Below are 23461 nucleotides of genomic sequence, written 5' to 3' on the forward strand. Positions count from 1 at the left end.
ACTATGACTTAAAAACATTTGAGTTAAAATCACCAATGTATGACAATCCAGGCAAAACATTCTATTAATAGAATAGATAACTTTAATACTTTGTATGAATATATCCAAATGATTATGACAGTTTAATTTTCAGTTTAAACTTTGATCATATCATTTGTAAGCTGTTATACTTGTCAGCCCTTAGTTTATGTTTTTAATAAACAATGCTAAAATAGATCATTAGAAAACACATCATCAAGATCTTCTATAAAATCGATATCATCTGTAATTGAGTAATTGTTAGAATTTTTTTCTGAAACAATACAAAAATCAAGTCAATATCATTGAAATTAATTATGTTTATATTTTAAATATACATTCTGAAATAGTCATCTTAACCTATTTGTAATTATAAAAGGCTTACTATTCATTTAATAAAAACGGGGATTTTTATGAATACCTGATTTCTCTATTTTGATAATAGTATATTCTTCCTCACAAATTTTTTGCCATCCATCTGGTAATGTTTCGTTATGATTTATTTGAGCTGAACTGTATATAACTTCAATATTACTCAATGTTATATTTAAGTAATGTTTCTTGAATGCACTACCTGTTGTAAGAACGGTTGGTTTTGAGAGGACAACAGCACAATATTCTGATACAATATATGCGGAAAATGCTGTCCATGCATCTCTATGAAGAGTACATTTTATATTTCCTTAAAATAAAGAAAACATTAATTATGTTCAAAATGTTCATCAAGTAAACCAATCTGTTTTAATATATTTTGACATACAATTGAACTCACCTGTTTTATCTCTAAGCGTTATTAATGGGTCAATAGCCGATCTGTCAACTGATTCAACAAAAGCTATAACAAATTGAGCCTTTTTTCTATGGAGGTTTCCAGCAAGTGCCTGGAGTTTTATCGCCTTAATAGAATTTATTTGTTTTAAGCAGGCTGTGTCTTCTAGGAGTCTCTTCCAAAGTGGAGTTTCAAAGACATTACCATGCAAGTAACCTTGTGCAAAATCTATATCCTTAAAAATAATTTCTTAGATTAATATAACAGATTTTATGGAAAAAAATGTAAATTTTAGTCAAATTATGATATATTACCTGCGAGAGAAGCTCGATTTGACAAACATCATCATCTTTTTTCTCCTCAAAGTTACCTGATAACAGACCAGCTGGACCTGGAAACCTCCTTTTACTATTGTGATCAAAATAAGAATTTATAATCTTTCTTTTTGTTTGCTTTGGAGATATATTGTTAGTTTCTTTGATTTTATTTTTTGCAAAATTGTCCCGTATAACATTTTGGTTGCTTTTGTTTGAAGAACTTTTTTCAAATATAACTGATCTATCATTTTTTAAAACTTCCTTTCCAATTTCACCATTATCAGAATCCACTTGTTTTTTCGATTCTTGAATATTTTTAGAAATTTTAACATTCAAGTCAGGAAAATCGATCTGGGACAAAATCTGAAAATTTGAATACATATAATTTCCAAAAACTTTTATAAAATATTAACTAATTAAATTTTTTTTTTACCTGATCGTAGTCATCAGATTCAAACATTATTTAATTGTTATGATTATAACATCCACTTCTCAAATTAAGGCAATTACTCAAAGTTCATTTGTATTTGTAATATACTATATAAATTAATCTATTTATTGCATTTAACAGATCAATATACATTTGGGCATTTATTATCAAAAGTCAAAAATCAAATTAACTTATAAAATATAAATACTAATGTTTATAGAGCGTTAGAATGATGTTAACTTATAATCTTAAGATTCGTTTTCGTTACTTTCATTAAAATGGTTAAAACTGACAAGTGAAGTGACACATAATTGACAAATGACAACTTGGTGGTTATCATTTGCGAAATACAATAATTAATTTTATGACATTAAAAACAACTTTATTTTAAGATATTTACAATTTGATATATATTATAGTAATTAATAATAACATTATACATGTGAAAAAAGGGTAAATGGTAATATGGCGCGTGCAAATTGATGAGTCAAAAACATCCCTTTTGGGACGTTTTGATATTAGTCGTATCGCGTCAAGCAAGATCGGTTATAATAAAAACGAAAATACCGTTATGTGAATACAGAAAATATAACAATTATATTACCATCATACCGAAATATATTTTTTGATCTTATTGTCATATCCAAACTCACTATTAAATGCAGATGTGACAGGTAAAAAAGAAGAAATTAATACATAATAAATGTTTTTAATTTTCATGTCCATCACGTTTTAATTTTGTATAATATAATACTTCCCCCATACATGTTGCCTTGGTTCTCTCTTTCTATCATCATCATCATCAACTCTTTGTCGTTCAGTGGTCATAGGTGGTTCATAGGTCTCTCCAATGCACGCCACTGAGCTCGATCTTCAGCTCTCAATTGCCATCCGCTGCTAGACACTTTGCGTCTATCGTCACTCCACTTAGCTGGAGGGCGTCCTACGCTACGTATTTCAAGGCATGGTCTACACTCCAGAACACGTCTACTCCAACGGTTGTCGGTTCTGCGACATGTGTGAACAGCCCACTGCCACTTCAACTTACTAAATAAATAGATCAATAACATAAAACTAATCCTTTGATAATCCTTCAATTTGTTAATTTAATAATATAATTTTATCATTGGAAAGCATCAATTTTTACTAGTTGAAATATCAATTCGATAACTATGTACATACAAGGAAACATTTCAAATCACGACTACTAAAAAAAATATACCACTATTACTTCGCTAACCGCTAAATTCACAATGTGTTTTTTTGGATGGACTGTAAAATACACTTTAATAACTTAACACTTCAGTTGAATGAGCTCAGAAGTTTTGGAGTATTGAAATTCCGACCTATTACACCCCATGTTCATAATCGCAAAAGGTCTCTAATGTATAGCATAGCCATTACAAAAATCCGATCATTACGGGTTATAATTAAATTAGGTAAGGAAAAAAGAAAAAGAACGAAGACTGAGGATAAGAAACTATCTTGAAATCAGTAGATATTAATATTTAATAATTTTTTTACGTATACAAACTCTGCGAAGACATTTTAATTTTAAGAACATGTCAATTGTTTTATGATCTATTATTATAGACATTAATCATTATTATTATTTAAAAAAATTGTTAGTTTATTATTATTTTACTGTAACAAAATGGCTGTCTTCGATGTTTTTAATCCATTACAGAATGTGAAACCGCGTTTTACTGAAGAGCAGTTGTCTGAATTGATTCAATGGTTCGACGAGAATTCAAAGCCTCGGGTAATTATTGATGACGGAGAACCTATAAACGTAATAACTATTGAAAATGTAAAAGAATTTTTGGAGCTTAAAAAGTATAGTATGCGTTATTTCAATAAAAATAATAAATATTAATATTGATTCTTAAGGTAAATTAATCTTATTTAAAGATATCATAGACGAAATTTCCATTATCCAAGTTATGCAGAAATTATGAAAGAAGTTGAAAAATTAAAAGCCGGCATAATAAGAATGATAACAAAGGATCAGTTTATATATATGCTAGATAAATGGATTTTAATGCCTGATATTAAACATGAGCTAAAACTAGCATTTAAGGTACTTAATTATAAAAAATAAAATTATAACACGCTAGTAAGGAAAAGGCTTATAAATAGCATACGTCATCTATATATGGACACTATTCAATCTTGACTTCCTCGTTGGTCTAGTGGATGTAAGGCCGCAGACCCGGAGGTCCTGGGTTCAATTCCCAGGTCAGGCCAGTAAAAAGTTTTTGGGTTTTTCTGTCAGAAAATTCTCTGTAGCATCCCGGAGTCTGGCAGTTGGAACTCCCGGGCCTCAGAGAGCACGTAAAACAATTATGAGAGTGAGAAATTTTCTCCTCAAAAGGAGATGAGGCCTTAGGCCAGCAATGGAATATTTCGGGCAGCTACTTATATTTATTTTATTATGTCTCTGGTCCAACTTAAAACAAATTATTTACAAGCACAAATTCCATCGATCCGGTCCTTGAAAGAAGGACTAACAATTGACACCGGTTAAACTTCAATCAATCAATCAATCAACAGCCAATCGTAGTCCACTGCTGAACATAGGCCTCTCCCAAGGTGCGCCAAAGCTCCCTGTCCTCCGCCTTCCGCATCCAGTTGGTGCCCGCCACCTTCTTAAGGTCGTCGGTCCACCTGGCTGGAGGCGCCCTACGCTGCGCTTGCCGATTCGCGGTCTCCACTCTAGGACTCGTCTGCTCCAACGGCCATCGGTCCTACGACATACGTGACCAGCCCACTGCCACTTCAGCCTGCTAATTTTGCAAGCTATGTCGGTGACTCCGGTTCTTTTCCGGATAATCTCATTTCTGATCTTATCCTTCAAAGATACTCCGAGCATAGCTCGCTCCATAGCACGCTGAGCGACTTTGAATTTGTGGACTAGTCCCGCAGTTAGTGTTCACGTTTCGGCACCGTATGTCATGGCAGGTAAGACGCATTGGTTGAAGACTTTCGTCTTCAAACATTGCGGTATAGACGACTTGAGGACTTGACGAAGGTTGCCAAATGTTATACTTAATTTATATATTATTGAACAACCCCTCAAGGACAAAAACAGCTGTACCGATTAGCTAAGGCAAGATAAAAGAGTGAAAAGGGTATTATGCATATAAAATGCGTAAAAGATAAAAAAGGAAGGGTATTGACGAATGATGAGGATATTAAAAATCGTTGGAGAGATTATTTTGAGAAATTGATGAACAAAGAGAATGATTGGAGCGGAGTGCTAGTACACCGTACAAATAATAGTGTTTTTAGTGCAAGAAGTTAGTAGATGAAGTGAAAAAGGCTGTACAAGATAAAAAAAATGGGAAAGCTGTGGGAACTGATGGCATACCTGTAGAAGTATGGAAGTTTCTGAATGTGAATGGATGGAAGTGGCTAATTTTTTTCTTCAATAAGTTGCTCCAAAAAAGGCAGTTCCGGATGAATGGTGTAACAGTTCACTGGTCCCATCTATCCATCTTTAAAATTAAGGACGATGTGCAGGACTGTGGCAACTACCGAGGTATAAAGCTTTTGCCAGATACCATGAATATTTAGGAGAAAATGATAGCGACACGAATAAGAGAAGAGAGTGAGGTGACCCAGAACCATATTTGAATATGCATCGCCAACTGTGTGAAAAGGACAGACATGCGCATAAGAACTTGCACATAGTTTTCGTTGATCTCGAGTAGGCGTTATGATAGAGTACCCCGGGAGGTTCTGTGGTAGGCTTTGAAAGAGAAGAGAGTGCCTGAGAAGTTGCCATGTATAGCCGTGCTAGTACACGCATCCGGTCCAAATACAGCGTTGACGCGTTCGATGTGCCTATTGGCTTACACCAGGGATCGGCTTTAAGCCCTTATTCGTTCCTCCTCATTATGTATGCTTTGACATCGGACATGCAGGAGGAGGGACCTAGGTGTATGCTCTTTGGCGACGACATTGTTCTCCTTGCTGAAAATGCAATCAACGTGGAGATAAGGCTTGAAAGATTGGAGAGAGTTGGTTTGAAAATTAGCAGAAACAAAACGGAACATCTGTTGTGTGACTTCGTTGGTACCTCCAATTTTTCCCACATAACTTTAAATGGTGTACATCTACCAGTATGCTTATACTTTCGTTACCTGGCTTCATCAATCCAGAACGAGGGTTACATTGACAGGGACATGAGGAACCGGATAAATGCAGGGTAGATGAGATGGTGACAGTTGTCTGGGCTATTTGTGACCCACGAATGTCCTTGAAGATCAAAGGGAAGATTTATAAGACCGTCATAAGACCTCTCGTGATGTATGGTCCTGAATGTTGGGCAGCAAAAAAAGAGGATTTAAAAAGAATGCATGTAGCAGAGATGCGAATGTTAAAAAGGATGTGCGGTGTAACTAGAATAGACAAGACACGTAACGAGTATATCACAGGAAGTCAGAAAGTAGCACCAATAGATGACAAGTTGAAGAGTAATAGATTAGCGAGGTATGGGCATGTAATGAGGAGGGATGAAAAGCATGATAGTAGAAGTGTGATGAGTATAAATGTTGATGGAGGACGGGGGAGGCCGAAGAAAGTGTAAATGGATTGCGTAAGAAAGGATATGTGTATGAAAGGGGAAAGTAATGAGATGATGAGTGACAGAGAGAAGTGGAAGGAATGATGTGCCGGCCCCAAGGCAAGTAGGAGCAAGGAAGAAGAAAAAGATTGTACATATGTTTGTACTTTTATATTTTAATCACTTATTCTTGATTTTATAAACTTGTTTCAATAAATAGGTATTCGATACTGAAAAACGAAATTTTTTGGAAACAGATGACCTTAAAGTAATAGTAACAACTCATGCAGATGTATATAGTGAATCAGAGACTCGAGAGCTATTACGAGATGCGAATGTTTGTGGTAATGGAAATATTTTTTATGAGGATTTCGTTGAAAGCTTATTTAGTGTCGCCCCTGAACTTTATCAATTAGAGGTAAAATAAATATATATGTATATATTAACACTATAATAAATACATAGAGACAAATAACAAATTTATTTTTATTAGGTTCAATATTTGTACGAAAATCCTGATGAAGATCCATCAGTTTTGCCAGAACCTGTAACAGAAGAAAAAGCACCAACTCCAGTAACAACAAAAAATAAACCGTGAAAATTCAGAAAGAAGAATTATTGTATTTAGTAATATATTTTACAAAAGATGCACTGATTATGTCTTAATTATAATATTCCTTTACAATTTTACGTAAAATTTTAATAACAAAATATCTTTATGATGTACAATTAACAAAACAAACGTTCCCATTATACAAGAATACGAAAAAAATGTGAAAAAAATGTATTTTTTTAAAATAAATTTATTGCTTGAATCACAATGGAATTTGAATGAAATATAATATTGACAAAAAATGAGTAGCACCAAATTATCAGGTACAATTTTCATAAATAGAAGGTATACATTAGTACAATTTGTACTACAATTAACATAATATATATAAAACCTAGCCGATAATAACCCAATAAAATATCAATATTTCAGATACAAACTGTTTTAGTAATATAACAATTATTATTTGGTAGACATTAATATTATTATGAAAAATTTAGCAAAGAGAAAAGTTTACGTTATGCCATGTAATTTTTAAATTAATATCAAAAAGCTGAATTTTAGTTATCTTCAGTATTACCATTCACTTAAATTTTTTAATAACGAATGACATGTCATGCATGACATGTCAACTTCTGTTACCTAGATAATGTGTACTGAGGTATTTTATTGAGAAAAACATTTTATTCTAACTATTTTCTCACCATTATTTTTGTTATTTTTGTTTATAAGCACATTTATGTAGAGCTACGTATACGATACTTTGTATACATCTATTCTATTGCTCATATCTTACTAAAAAGTTATAGCAATGGATCTAGAAGACAATGCATTGGGTTTGACCCAAGAACAAACTGATAAAATTCTTCAGTTTCAAGATTTAACAGGAATTGAAGATATGGCAATATGCAGAGATGTTTTGCAAAGACATCAATGGGACTTAGAGGTATTGAAAGAGATCTATTCAATCGCAAATTTCTAATGTATCCTTAGAACAGTTATATTTTTTTTAAAGATAATAATGAGACATACACTGTAAATATATAGTTAAAAGTTAACAATGTGAATAGATATTTTTTTAAATAAAAAGACCGATAATTTTTAGGTAGCAATACAAGAACAACTCAATATGCGAGAAGGTCGTCCTTCAGTATTTGCGACAGAAGCGAGAGCGCCACCAGTCGTACATGACCACATAGCTCAGCAAGTATTTACAGACGAGGCCCCAGAAGGTCCAGTAGGAGTGAGAGGAATCCTCCGCTATTTTGTCAACTTAGTTGTGTCAATGTGTTACAGTACAATATCTTCTGTGCTGAACTTGCTTTTAAGTTTTGTAAGAAACGATGAAAGAAGATGTAAGTACATTACAGTAGCTTAAATTAGAGACCCTAACTACATTTTTTAATTTATATTAATTATAAATATTTATGACTTTGTTTCACCCTTCTTTAAGTTGTTAATAATTCATATTCCAAATTTTCATTAAATTAAAGTGGAAATGTTTGCTTTTGTTTTCATTAAACACAATTAGTATTATGATGAGAAAAATTAACATTGTTAATATCTATTTTTGTAGTGGTAACAGATCCTCTCGGAGATGTGATGACCTTTATAAACACCTATACATCAAGATATAACCCACACCCTGTGTTCTATCAGGGCACATATGCACAAGCACTTAATGATGCTAAAAATGAATTGAGATTTCTTATTGTGTATCTCCACTCAGAATCAGCTACAGAGACACAAAACTTTTGCAGGTAATAAAATATTTTGGTTTATCCTATTATACACATATATATATTTTTAATGATTAGGTAGGCGGACGAATATATGGGCCATCTAATCGTAAGTGGTCACCAACGCCCATAGACATTGGCATTATATGAAATGTAACCATCGCTTTAATTGCCAACGTGCCACCAACCTTGGGAACAAAGATGTTATATCACTTGTGCCTGTTATTACACTGGTTCACTCACCCTTCAAACTGGAACACAACAATACCAAGCACTGCTGTTTCGACGTAGAATATCTGATGAGTGGGTGGTACCTACCCAGATGAGTTTGCACAAAGCCCTATCACCAGTAAACATAATGCGAACATTTATGAGCATGGATGGATGGGACTTCGTTACTCTTTCATTCAAACTATTAAATGGATTTGGAAAAAAATTGGAATAGAGATAGCTTGATTTAATATATAAGCTACCTAACACCTATGTACCTTTCACAAGCGGTGGAAGTTTGTAAATATATAAAGAACCAATATCAAATAAAAGCTAAGCACTTAAATAATTGCCAATAAGTACTATTCATACTGTTAATTTTATATTCCTTGTCTATCTGCAATAGGAAGTCTCTATAGTGTATAATTGGATCATTCTTATGAATTTGATGTAATAACCATGCATTTGCATCTTCCAAATATGCATTATATTGAAAAATGTATGACCTGATAAATGTGTAGAGGTTGGTTTAACAGTTATTTCTGATTTAGACTTAATTGATCAACGAAAGTGAGAGGAACCTCATTAATGGAGTAATTTTCCAATAAAACTGTAACAGCATCATTTCTAAGTTAGGATGCATTATACTTAGTATTAGGAAATTTTTAACTTTATTCTGAAATATGTTGATAAATTTTAGTACAGAAATGGTATATTTTTTAATTGGCTGTTCAGTTATTCTTTTGCATTCTTTATACCTCAGAATCAATCAATCAATCAATAGCATCGAAACAAAGAATTGATGTTTCATATACTATGCTTTTCTTTACTATTATAGAATAATAACAAAAAAATTATTAAGTATGTATAATATATAAAATATATTATTAAAAAATAATGTAGTAAATAAGAAAAATATATTCTTATATTGGTTTTGAGAGTTTGAATTTAATATAATAAGTAACCATTATAATTTCCTGCATATGTTTAATTGCAATTCAATCAAATCAGTTAGGTTCATTACATATAGCAGTATAAAAAATCAGACATTAATTGAATGCTGACTGTTCCATTGTTATCCATTGTTGTTTAATATATTGATATATTTAATTCTCAAGTCAGTGTATATTATTAAATACTACTGAAATGATATTATAATAGTTAATATTAGTTTGAAAACTGTTTTGATATGTCATTTTATTATTTTTCTTTTGTTTCTTTTTATTTTAATAAATTTACGAACATTTCGTTACATTACAGAAAACCTTTCTGTAATTGTATTGTATTGTAAAAAGTATAATAAATTCAGTAACTATACAAAGATTTCAGCAGCGAAGCAAAACATCATGGTGAAACCTGCCTGTGTCTCATCAAATTCTGTCAACCCATAGTACCCATATCTTTAAAAGAAACCTTTGTTCAGCTAGGGACATTTTTGGGGGTGTTTCTTCATTTTACAATAAAGATATTTCTAAAACTACTTACATCATTACAAAATTACATGCAGATTTTTTTTCTAGGACAACACTATCAGACCCAGAAGTGATCCAATACATTAATACTCATGGTCTCTTTTGGGGATGTTCTATTGATACGTCAGAAGGGTGGCGGGTTGCACAGTCGGTGGGCGGTCGAAGATACCCACTGCTGTGTGTGGTCTGCGTGCGCGAACATCGCATGACAGTGGTAGCACGGAGTGAGGGTGCCTGCGCACCACAACAGTTGTTAGCAAGACTACAGAGGGTGGTCACGGAGAATGAACCGCACCTCGCGGCTGCTCGGGCTGACAGGTGATGAATTTTATATAAATTGTCATCAGTCAATAGAAGAAATATTGATTTTAAATCATAACATTCGTAACTTTTTACTTCACAAATAAATATTGCGCAAAATCTAAACCAGATTTAAATTTAATGAAACAAAGTCAATCAAATAAAACGTTCCCTAGATAGAGGCGTTTATGATGCAATGGTTTTCAGAGTGGAGCGCGAGGTGACGGCGCGGCTGCGCGCGGCGCAGGACGAGGCGTACGCGGAGTCGCTCGCTGCCGACCAGGAGAAGGAGCGCCGCCGCGCCGCCGACCGCGCCGCGCGCGACCAGCTGCAGCGCGACACCCTGCACCGCCAGCTGCAGGAGGAGCAGCGCCGCCTGCAGGTGCGCCGCCTCTCCGGGGCCGTATTTTAGACGACGATGGGTGTTTCTGTTCTAAGGGTTATTTTCTGTTAAGCGCAGGCCTGTTAATTCTGCCTGATCTTGAGAACTGAGGTGTTTTGCATATAGTTACACTAGCTCACTTAATTCTGGCACACAATATGCTGACTGGTGGTATACTATACGTTATGAGTGGGTGGTACCTACTGGTGGTTGGGCTTTGTGCTAGCTTGTCTGGGTAGGTACCACCCACTCATCAGATATTCTACCGCAAAACAGCAATACTTGGTATTGTTGTGTTCCGGATTGAAGAGTGAGTGAGCCAGTAAAATTATTGGCACAAGGGACATAACGTCTCAGTTACCAAGGTTAGTGGCGTATTGGCGATGTAAGCGATGGTTAACATTTCTTACAATGCCAATGTCTGTGGGCATTTCACCACATTTAGACGGGCTTTACTACCAAGTTAAGTAGTGTGACAGTGGTGGTTTTAATATTATATTTATTTATAGGTAATAGCAGCTCGGGAAGCAATGGCAGCTAATTTGCCAGTTGAACCATTACCCGGTGCTGATGTGGTTGTGTTACTCATACGACTTCCTGGAGGAGAAAGGCTCACTCGGCGTTTTCTTTTCTCTCATACCACTCAGGTTTGTGTTTGATTTATTATAATTAAATAATATTCTTTAGAGTCAAGCTTCCATTTTCTCTTAATAATTATTCCTTTTCATAGTGTTATCCCATCAATAGTAATGTCACTAAAAATTTAAATATATTGTGATACACATAATGTGTTTTTAATTAAATGTATAGCATACTAATATATTATTCTTTATTTATTCTCACTTTCAGGATCTATACGATTTCGTGTTCAGCAACTTACAAGCTCCAGAGGAATTTGAAATAACGACCAATTTTCCAAAACGTATCATAACTCGGGGAACGTCAAACTTAAAAGATGTCGGTCTCAAAGACCGCGACGTGCTTTTCGTCAACGATATTAACGCATAGACAATTGATATAAAATGCTATTGGTTTCTAATTTACAGAGAAGTTAATGAGTTGTAGATGACATAAAAATTAACGGCCTTACTTATGAACGTTGAGCGAGTTAATAGTTAAACAATGCTGTGTCTTCAGCTATCGAATGTCATATAAATAATGACAAAGAACAGAAATCAGTGTTTAACTAAACAGTTGCTAAGCAATGTTTATAAGTAAGATCGTAAGTCACCAGAAAATAATTCTGTTTATGATAATATGTTCTATGAGTTACTTATAACTTTGTATAGTGTATTCATAAAGAATACAGATCGGGCTATGCGATTGCAAAATTAGTTGTATATTAAAAAAAAAGTCCTATGCATATAACGAGCGTCTATTTCATTTATTATAATTTATTAATATGTTTTCACATATAACCATTCTTGACAAATTGTTTTAATTTGCTTACAATTTTATTTTAAATGTAAAAACAAACAGTTTTCTTTTATGATTTCGACAAGGTAGCTAATGAATATTCCAATAATACCAAAAAGTATATTAATTATATATAGCTATTGGAATCATTTAAAAAAAAATGAAAATCTATTTTGGTATGATAATTACTAAATTGTAGGAACGTTGTTATGGATATTTAAGACAAAAGTACATGTTTAAAAATATTGTATGTCTAGTTATAGCATCATGCTGATACATTTGTGAATTTTAATTCTAACTTTGCCCAGTGACAGTGTCAACGTGTGTACCCAAAGCCCAAGCTAGCGAATCCTCGTTTACAAGCTGATGCAAATATCAAGAAACATCGTTAACACTACTTTCATTGGTGATCTCTACTAAGGCATACATATGTGACGATAACGTACCAATCGCGCGCTCAAAATAATACTACTCTGTTCGAATCTACCAATCACGTGCTTGATTTTCGCATCTCTCCGACCATCAAACAGTTTACAGTAAACTGCGTTTATTCGGTTCATGCGACTTTTCGGTTCATATTATGATAAAACTACAGATTCGCTTTTAAATAATTTTATTTTGATGTCTCAAAGCTGATTGACGTAAACGATTTGAAACTGGCTTTCAACATTCAATCAACTTTGCATACTATATATATTAGGAAAAAGAAAATTATATTACGATTGTAAAAATTGTAGTTATGAATATTATTTGTAAGTTTTTAAATAACTTCAGTTTTAGATCTCCAGCAAAACAAGCGACAAATAGCTGTTTTCTTAGCATATAATTAAAGCTTAGTAACACTTACTCTCTTAATTTCCTTTATTTTTTTTTATAAGAGTAAAATTAATTAAAAAACTGTCAAGCAAACATAATTATTACGCATAATAAATACTAGTTTTTTTAGATTTTATTAGTGTTATTATTTAAATGAAAAATTGGAATTGTTTATAAATGGTGTTCTTTTTTCCAATACTTGTGATAAGTTGGTTATTACATGAAAAATATTTAACGTTTGATTTTTTTTTTTTGTAAAACAGTCAGTCAGTTTTAAGGTGTATTATCATCAAAAGTATACGATATATAGCTTATTTGTTAAGATGGAGATTTTTTTTTATATTATATGATACGTCCAAACTGATGTTCAGTTGTAGATTTTATTTTCAAAATAGTTTTTTTTTATAAAACCTATTAAATTGTTTGCTATTAAATCCCATTTAAGAGTAATCAAGTTAATAGATTATATTTGTTTTACCATACATTCGATTTGTGTTTAAGATGTATAAGCACTATAATAGACCTAATTGTTAATAACGTTATGTGGAATTACATTTTTAAATTGTGTGTCCTAATAAAAATTACAAGTTATATTGATAAAGATGTTTTTAGTTAAGAACCTGTACTGTTATACATTACCATTGTTTAGAATTCATGTAAGTAACTTGAAGATTGCATGAAGTTCAAATTGGTTTACATTATTCAGAAACCTTATACATATCAAGACTTGATTTTTTTTTTAAAGTATTGGACTATTATATATATTACATTAAATAGGTTTAATTATATGTAACTATTCAAAAATATGTTAATTTAATTTTTTGTATTGTTTGCTCTAGCCTTTTACAAATTTTAAGTTTTGTTAGTTAATTCTGGATTTAATTAATCGAAACCTGTATTTAGCAGAATAATATCGGTTTTTGGCGTCTTCTTTATTTTTGAATTCAATTTCTCTGCATTTTAATTCGCTTTTGCTTACAAATTTTAAAGTTTTTTTTTATTATTTGTGATATGTGGTGTGTAGATCTAGTACCAAAGGTGCTGGAAGATGACAAGCATTTACTTTTGATGGATTGTGTAAAATATTATGTTTTGTTGTAATATAATGTTCCTTACGAGTTTGTTGTTTTTTTTTTCATCAAAAATTGAAAGTAATTTAATTATAAACACAGTAGTCATTCTATAAACGTGTAGTAAATTTTGTATAAAATATCTTATTATCTTATTGCCTACTCTCCTCCCCACGGACCACTGTAATTTGCAGACGCAGTACTCTGCACGTCTGCAAACTTGTTTTTGCACACTTGTTTTACAAAATAATTGTTACTAAAATCAAAAATATTTTTAGAGATAAATTCATATTTAATAAAAATAAATAATATTTTACTACTATATTTATAGACACAGTAAACAAGTTAATTAAACAAAGGAAATGCATAATCATATTTTTCATACAAAAAAAAAGAAAATAAATTAACAACAGCGTCTCCACCAAATGGGAACAGAAACAACCCATGTAACCCGAACAATTCAAGTGAGTACGCGATAGTATGAATAACACGTTTATCAAGTGTCTACAATTTTCATGATTTATATCTCGTGGTTATTACGTGGTTTATTACGATTTCGTTTTTAAAAATATTTTTCGAAGATTTCCTGACGAAATACCAGTATTTATAATATAGTGATAACAATTATATAATAGTAATGTTAATACTTACCGAAAATATGAAACTCCATCCTTTTTGAGCGTCCTAGACGTGTAATTGCATATAGAGCACTGAGACATGTTTACTGTCGGCGCCTCCGAATGGTACTACATTTAAAGAGCACCCAAATGTTCAAATGGGTGCTCATTTGGTGAGGACGTTTTTTGAAGCTGATTGTGTATCTAGTTTTTATTAGTGATCGAAGTTGCAATCGGATAATAATTTTTTTTTTAGAATGTCTTCGATTTTAAAATTTGTTTTTCTTGTTTTTTTTTCTTCATATAAGATAAACGATACTTAAAGGGAAAATAAAAATCGTTTCCTCCTTAATGTTATATTTAGGAAAAAATTAAAACAATACCATAAACCATCTTACTTTAAGTAATCATTTCATTTGGAATGTAGGCACTTTAATGATTATTTATTACAAAGAAAAATGCCAGCTAGTTAACAATGTATACATATTTATTTATCTTTGAAATTAACAATTAAAAATTCAGCCAATAAACGGTGGTGGATATTTCATTTGGTCAAATTATTAACTTGCTATTTTCTTTAATTAACAAGTTTTAAAAAATAAATCAAACATTTTTTCATTCAACAATATAAACTTAATAATGACATGTCATATGTTTAAACTGTGTATCTTGTAACGATAATACGAAGTAAATAAAAAAAATGTACATATTTACAACATTTTGAAATATCAACAAATTAAACCATAAAAGAACACAAGGCCTTATTTATTAAATTTTGTATAATTTCACATATTACAAATAACATTTGAATGAAATGAAATTTAAAAATATTTATTCAATTTTAAATATTACTATTAAATCAAATTTCTATCGATTTAAATTATTTATTAATTATTTTATTTTAATAAATTTAATAACAATATTAATGATATATTAAATTTTTTGGAAATGTGGATGGATTAAAATAGTAACTCCTATATGAAAACATTTTCTAAATACATATACCATTTAATAAGACATTATTGCTAGAACTAACATTAACGAAATACATAACCTTTCTAATAAAACTAGTTTATCACACTTTCATTTATTTTCTAAAGGTTTTGGACATTTTTATTATTTTTATTTTATTATAAAAACAAAAATACAGTATAGTGGTAACTTAAATAAACTTAAGGACTGACCAGAATTTCATATAATTTTTTTTTTGTTTTGAATTATTTTATTGTGATGTATCTGCCAAATTGAAACAAAATTAAATATAATGAAATAGGGAATGAATAAATAGGCGTAAAATGGCAACTAAATCTTTTTTATCTGCGTGTACGTGTGTAGTTATTTGAAATTTATATTTTTATTTTCAGAATTTAAAGAAAATTTATAATATTTGAATGCAAATTAATAACACCAATAATAATTTCAAATGCCTTAATAATTAGTTAAAAATTGATTCAGATTTATATACATGTATGTATGTTACTGAAACAGAATTATTAAGTAAATATAATCATTCACTTGTATCGACTTGGTGTTATTTATTATGTTATAAATTAATATTAAAAACAATGTCTCACTCATGGGACGATATAATTAAATGTTTTATACAATTTCTCCTCTTATATTAATTATAATAATTGTTTATATGTTCTACGAACTAATGGTATATGTATATTCTTTGTACTCAGCGTGACAAGTAGAATTGAGAGTCTATAAAAGTAATCCGACCTACACTTCCTGCAGTGTTTGAAAATTCGAATTTACAATATATTTATAATTTTATTTATTATTAATCTGCTTCATTTTTGTACATGAATGTATTGTTGTTTATCGTTTACTTGGGTATTCTTATATTTATTATATAATTTATAAATACATAGGACTATAAGTTGACTAAGAATATAGATATTAAATATTGTTTGTTTAATTTAAATCCATTCCAGCTTTCGTTTGTGAGGTATCGTTTATTTATATTATAAAAATATTCAATACAATTGTTATGTAAAAAATGATTGGATAGATCACGGTTTTCCTTAAAATTATTAACTCAAAAAATAAATTGCAACAACAAAAAAATACCATAAATATCAATGTTACGTGTATAGTGAATTATAATCGATAAAATTAACAATAATATCAAAATCAAATAATAATATCCTGGGACATTATTCACACGCGGCCATCTGATCCCAAACTAAGCAGAGCTTGTACTATGGAAACCAGACAACTGATATACAACATATACTATTTTTCTTTTGTAAATACATACTTATATAGATAATTACACCCACGCTCAGGACAAACAGACATGTACATGCACACAAATGTCTGTCCTGGGTGGGAATCGAACCCACAACCTTCGGCATGAAAGGCAAGTATTTACCAACCACGCCAATCGGCCCGTTAAACTATTCTGAAACAAATTCTGTTTCCATATGGAATTTATAATTGTTTTGATAGACAAATGTTTACAATATTGGTTTGAAATATTTGCACGTTTATATAAACATTCTAACATGCCACACACCTCCGACGTCCGTTTATTTACACTTATCCTATAAAAGCATGTATATCATTCTCTTTCATTCCAAGTTTCTTTAGCAAGTCTAGACTTGTGTGAGTGAATTCCGTAGGACCACACAGACATGCGAAATGTGGCGCATCTTCTGTAGAGAGGGCTTTTTCGTTCAGTATTTCCGAAAGAACTTCACTGCTTATCCGGCCTTTATGTCCTTTCCACGTACAGCTGGCGTTTGATAAAACATGTGCAATTTTCAACCTAAAGGAAATATGCATTAAATGTTTACCACATAAAATATCACAATAAAGCATGTTCTTTTAGATTTTATTTACATTCGCACTAAAATGCGATCAAAAAATAATTTACAAAGAATATTATACACATGAAATATATAAAAATGTATTCTAATTACATATTTACTACATTTATGATTATTAAAATGGTATGAAACTATCATACATTTTTTGGGATATAAACATGACACATATTATTGTTTACCTCTCGTCTTGCCTCGCTATGTCTTCGAACTTTTCTTTAAACAGAATATCCTCTTCCGTCTTGTTGAAGAACAGTAAGTGTACCCGTTCACTATAACCCAAATTACATGTCAAGCTACTATTTTTTTTTATATATATATAGAATAGGAAGGCGGACGAGCATATGGGCCACCTGATGGTAAGTGGTCACCAACGTCCATAGACATTGGCATTGTAAGAAATGTTAACCATCGCTTATATCACCAATGCGCCACCAACCTTGGGAACTAAGATATTATGTCCCTTGTGCCTGTAATTACACTGGCTCACTCACCCTTCAAACGGGAACACAACAATACCAAGTACTGCTGTTTTGCGGTAGAATAACTACTACTATTTACTCTTATTTCATAATATAATTTAAGAAAGAATCCGTAACTGTCTCATTCTTAGTAAACTAAGAACGACACAGTTACATTTTCTATGAGAAAGGTTTAGATTTTTTCTTACCGTACTATTCCATACGGGTTCATGGATATACGATTCATTAATTTAACATTTAATAGTATAATGACAATTAGTTGATTCATTTTACAAAATTGAAATTCTCAGATATTGTTACTTTTGTCAGCACGAAGCACCAAACCATAAAGTACTCATTCATATTGATATTAAGATTGTGTATACCCGTGTATTGTCAAACATTCTAACTTCTAAATTAGTTTTTTTATTCAAGAATCTATTTATAAATAGAAAACGAATATTATCCAAATACTTTTTAAACATAGAAGTAGTTTTTTGTTTAAGAAGAAACAAATTATGCGAAAAAAAAAAATCATAATATTTATACTCACCATCTCGGATTTGATCTCGCTAGCATAAATCTTAATAACCCCAACATTGGCGTGATGCCCGTTCCCGCCGCTATTAAATATAAGATTTTCACTCTCTTTAGCTAGAAAAAATAAAAATATAGTTATTAATCGCTTGCCGCTTTACTGGCTTGTTTTCGACATTATAACGGAATAATTTATAAATAAAAGTAGAATAAAACTAAGCCGCTGAGGCGTTTAGGCACTCGATTGATGGATATTGACAAAAAAATCCTCGGTCGGCTTTTAGGATATACTCGGGTTAGCTTTATTCTACTCTGGCAGAACCAATTTGGTTGACGGGCTAAATCAATTTTAAATCATTTCCACTCAACACTGCGAGCTGTTTACCTATTGTTATAAATATAACTAGATTTATGTTTGAAAATTATTTGTTTTAATATTATATTAATATACCTTTACATTATATAATTTACTATATAAAATTAATTCTTAAAAGGCAATGAATGTGCCGCGTACCCTAAGCTCGAAGCTCTTAGTAGGTTCTCTATTCCTGAAGTAGTTAAGAAGATATACAATCGCTTTTCCGTTAACAGCTTTGCGGTGAGACGTTGCTTAGTGGTACTAGCTTTAAAGGTACCAATTAATAGTTTTTTCATTGATAAAACAAAGAAGTAGACAATCTATTAGGACTTCGTTTTAACTATGTTTGTTTGATTGTAATGAATATTTAATGAAACCATATCTTTGTATATTTTTTTTATATAACTATTTCTAATTATTTAAAAGATACCTTCACTCCAACCATCAGGAAGATTAGAATGGAGCATGCTTCCGAGACCGTTTTCTCAAGCTCTGTTGGACAGGTCGTTGAGTTTGGTCGTTAATTATCTCTTTCCTTTTCGGAATTAAATTCGGAAGAATGGAGCTTAAGGAATCATCGGAATTATCTGTATGACTCTCGAAATATCAATTTAGGAATTCTTCTTAGTAACAAATATATGTATTTTACATTAATTTTATAGTATATTTATAAGTAGAAATTATCGATATTTGATCATAATTTGATAATATACGCGACCATCATATAGAAGTGAAACCCTTCGAGTCAATCTTCTGCCACATTAGCGCCGCCCAAAGGCATTCGATTTTTCATAAAAATGTAATATAAATAGGTACGTAAAAGATTGATCATCAACTTAACGTCGCGATGCCGATACGCCTTTGAATCTATGTAGAATTTATAAATAAAGAAAATTTGTAAGTTTCATAGCGATATCGTTATTCAATATTATTTTAATATCCATACCTTTTGTAATTGAAAATTCCCATAAGGTCCCGAGAGTGTAACTGAGTCTCCAATTTTCAATGTTGTTAGATGAGGAGAGAGGGCGCCTGTATTATAACATTTAACTGCCAATTTCAAAGCGCTGAATTCATTTCCGAAATGGTCCCAACTATCACCCACCGGCGTGTAAGAACGGATACATTCCTTATCTATATGGTAATAATGACAATTTTTAGTTATGTAAATTATTTACAAATCCTTTATGCTATAACTGCTATAGTATATTTATATATTTAACCTTTTGCAATATATGAGTACAACTCCTTAACTGTTGTGTATTTACCAAAATTTAACTCAAGTATTTTTTTTATGATACTGCTGCATTCCGTTTGGTTTATTTATCCCATTTTTTTTAAAATAAACATTTTATACACTGTTATTTTAAGAAGCAACATATAATTATTATTAGACATTACTAAGGCATTTTAGGCTAATAATCAAAATCTATCCCAAGGTACGAATTTTATAAATCAATACCTTTCATTTTATGGTGTACCCGCACATGGTGACCCAAAGGCACTACGACAGGCCCAGATTTAGGTGCCAATGCTAGCAGGGTGGTGTCGTGCGAGACACGTTCCACGTGCATCACTCTACAGTCAAGTGAACGAGGTGAGGATATATGAGTTGCTGAACTGAATATTGTCTCGCCTATATTCTTCCACACTTTGTTTATAACCTTTAATACTGTAACCTGAAATTATTTCATTACCTTAACGCTGATTTAAATCAAGTTCATTCATTGAATAGAATTTTAATCATAAATGATTTTTTCATCATATATATTTTGACTAAAAAATTCTCAAACGATAGATTTAATTATTTAATTTTTTTTATATAAACGTAATGTTTACACTCACCTCTATTTTACCGCTTTCAGAAAACACTCGTATCTGCAAAGGTTCCCTTATAGATTCTTCGGGCACAAACTTTAATGTCCTTAGCCACCCATTAATTGCTACATCTATGAACAAAGCACCTTCTGAAATCCTCGCACACCCTCCGGGATTACTTAAAAGTCCAGTATATACAGAGATAGTTAGCTTTGTCGATGTTTGGATCCAATCAAAGCGCAATGAGGGCGGCGAGTCTTTTGACATGTCTGCAGATTTCAGCGGGCTCGACGCCGCTCTTCGGCTTATCGACACAGGCAAATCGCTCGACTGTATTAAACTCTGCATTATTTTACTAGGAGGACTCCCTTTGACGTTTTCCTCGCTTTTAGCAGTAATTTTTTTTCTAACAGGTGTTATACAATTTGCTAAGTTTTCCATCGATTTCCTTACTAATTCCTGAGCTTTAGACGGTTCTCTGAGTCGGTCGGATTTTGGTGATGGATTTGATATGTCAAAGAGTTCGTCAGCGTCAGGTCGATCGAAACGTAGAGGTCCTACCAAGCACTTTGCTAGTAGTGAGTCGTAATTGACCCACGGATGTACTTTATCAAAAAGTTCCGTGGCGTCGATGCCAGCACCTCTCATAAGTTCTTCAGATCCTAAGGATAAATACTTCATTAGCTAAAGTTTTAATGTTTTACTTTACAACTCATAATATTTCGTGCAAGTTTAACGATCATACCTCCTGGATGATAAGGTAGATAGAAAGTTATATTGTATACGCGTCCTCGTATCGCTAACCATGCGTCTTCTGAAAATAAAAAATATTAATGAAGGACACAAAAATATTAAAGTACTACACAAAAAAAAAATCATTTAGTTATCCTATTAGTTGATGTGACGTAATATAATAGGTACTTACACTTTATAAATAAGTTTTACATAATCTTGTTTGCACAGTATTTTAAATGTTTATTAAAAGAAAAATTACAACTTTATAAATGAGCATTTTTTTTAATTATTATCATAATCCCTACAAGTATGGAGAGATTAAATCCAACAAGAAATAACAAAAATTCCTGTTACAGTCGGTAATCTTGCAATGAACAAACCATTTGTCTTCTGTGTATATTTGTAAAAATAATATTTACTTTCAGTATTGTGTGTAGCGAGTTCGGCGGGTGTGACTGGTCGGATGCGACCTCCAACTCCTGTGAGGTCTTTTCCAGAGTTACCCAGTCGGATCCAGTCCATGAGACTGTGGCCAGGTTGAAGAGCACATTTGTTACGTGGGTTGCCTGTTTGAAATAAACAATTAATAAACATAAAAATATATCGATTACTCAACATGCTTTAATGGTATAACTGAAACGTGTCTCGGTTTTATCCTTAATTGAGTAACGTTTGTTGTTCATGAAAGTTCGACGTTGTGGTTTTCATATATTATGATTAAAATCTATGTATGTATATATACAATAGTGTTTTCAATTATCTAAATGAGGTGGGGTGGTGGTAGGTGGATACCACCCAATCGCCAGTTATTCTACCGGCAAACAATAATACTGAATGGTGAGATCCCTTGGAAATAAAGGTTTAAAGGACAAAGCGTCTTAGAAGTAGTTTATATTGCTTACAGTGTCAATGTCTAGGGGAGAACGGTCAATTAGATAGTCTGTAATCCTTAAATTAAATTTAAAAAAACATCGATGTTTACTGTGTAAGAAGATTAATGTAAAGTATTCAAATTTAACTAATAATTTAAACTTCTAATACTGTCTTTTTTTTTAAAACGAAGATCAGTGTGAATAGGCTACTTCTACTTCTTCTATATAAAATCTTCTACTATGAAAGTCATTTCATTACCGATTCCAGTAAAATCTTCCTCTAATTCCTTTGAGATTGCGTTCATAACTCGAATTATTTAAATTTAGATTGTCAGAGTACCTTCCATTAGAGATTATTACCCTGAATCCGGGCAGATTATTTATAAAGTTTAGTACACAATAGCTCAATAATCTTACTGTATACAATGATAGACACGATTGATTTAAACATTTTTTTACTATTAATAACTGTTTCGTTGTTCGTGTGTTCAAATTTAATTTAATTTTGATTTTAGATATCAGTTTTATTATATTTAATATTAAGCCTCGTGAAACCTCAGCTTAACATTTTCATCACGTTTCGTTCGGTCCGGTGTAGGTTTACTCTGGAACTTCCATTAGTTTCAGCCGTTTTAGAATTCGTAGCTTAAAATATATTTAGAGTAAAATGGAATGATTTATATATAGAATAACTCTCGTATGTTTATATATTACTGGGTGCGACTTTTACATTTTTCTTTGTTAAATCCATACATAATATGCATCATTCCAAGATAATAAAATACGGATTTAATTGGACATTTCATATTCACTCGTTTATTACTAAATTATAATTGTGTTATATGTAATATTAACAATATAAAGCAGTTTATGCAAGTTAACGAATTTAAATTTTTGAACTAGGTAACAAATTTATTTTCAAAAGTCAATAAGTCACGTCATCACGTCGCATTTCAAATTAAATTACAGTATACAAAAAAATAAATTTAGTACTGCTGTTACATATTGATGAACTTTATATATCTATTAATAAGTAAAAGATATTAATTTCTGTGTACAATATGTAACTGTAAAATAATATGTAAAAATGAGATGTCTCTCATTAAACTCTTCCGACCAGTCTTAGACCAAAAACTATGTATAAATGTGTTAAAAATCGAATTTAAACTT

The 23461-nt window shown here is 31.6% G+C and overlaps 4 protein-coding genes across 7 annotated transcripts in view; 2 read left to right on the forward strand and 2 right to left on the reverse strand.

Moving 5' to 3' along the window:
- Positions 1–41: 41 nt before the first annotated feature.
- Positions 42–1798, reverse strand: LOC126771540 (uncharacterized). The gene is made up of 5 exons (XM_050491450.1): positions 1538–1798; positions 1102–1467; positions 791–1022; positions 440–700; positions 42–292 (listed from the first exon to the last, which is right to left on the reverse strand). The coding sequence occupies exons 1-5, from the start codon at positions 1562–1564 to the stop codon at positions 207–209; spliced, it is 972 nt and encodes a 323-aa protein (XP_050347407.1). The 5' UTR covers positions 1565–1798; the 3' UTR covers positions 42–206.
- A 1192-nt stretch (positions 1799–2990) lies between these two features.
- On the forward strand, positions 2991–6843 carry LOC126771543 (calglandulin-like). The gene is made up of 4 exons (XM_050491452.1): positions 2991–3370; positions 3446–3614; positions 6322–6519; positions 6595–6843. Exons 1-4 carry the CDS (start codon positions 3189–3191, stop codon positions 6697–6699), a joined length of 654 nt encoding a protein of 217 aa, XP_050347409.1. The 5' UTR covers positions 2991–3188; the 3' UTR covers positions 6700–6843.
- Positions 6844–7284: 441 nt separating this feature from the next.
- Positions 7285–14107, forward strand: LOC126771535 (FAS-associated factor 2). Its single transcript, XM_050491439.1, has 7 exons — positions 7285–7600; positions 7760–8009; positions 8231–8414; positions 10124–10393; positions 10583–10757; positions 11267–11404; positions 11607–14107. The coding sequence occupies exons 1-7, from the start codon at positions 7466–7468 to the stop codon at positions 11763–11765; spliced, it is 1311 nt and encodes a 436-aa protein (XP_050347396.1). The 5' UTR covers positions 7285–7465; the 3' UTR covers positions 11766–14107.
- Positions 14108–15582: 1475 nt separating this feature from the next.
- The window catches only part of LOC126771528 (cytochrome b5 reductase 4), a 104615-nt gene continuing 96736 nt past the window's right edge, over positions 15583–23461 (reverse strand). For all 4 annotated transcript variants that reach the window (XM_050491429.1, XM_050491428.1, XM_050491432.1 and 1 more), the window contains 8 exons: positions 21839–21985; positions 21430–21498; positions 20712–21346; positions 20329–20545; positions 19813–20000; positions 18525–18625; positions 17693–17782; positions 15583–17452 (listed from right to left, as the gene is read on the reverse strand). In XM_050491429.1, coding sequence (XP_050347386.1) covers positions 17224–17452; positions 17693–17782; positions 18525–18625; positions 19813–20000; positions 20329–20545; positions 20712–21346; positions 21430–21498; positions 21839–21985 — 1676 coding nt within the window. In that variant the 3' untranslated portion in view covers positions 15583–17223. The remainder of the gene's footprint in view (positions 17453–17692; positions 17783–18524; positions 18626–19812; positions 20001–20328; positions 20546–20711; positions 21347–21429; positions 21499–21838; positions 21986–23461) is intronic.

This window comes from Nymphalis io, chromosome 11 (genome assembly GCF_905147045.1).
Source record: "Nymphalis io chromosome 11, ilAglIoxx1.1, whole genome shotgun sequence".
In the NCBI taxonomy this organism is placed as follows: domain Eukaryota; kingdom Metazoa; phylum Arthropoda; class Insecta; order Lepidoptera; family Nymphalidae; genus Nymphalis; species Nymphalis io.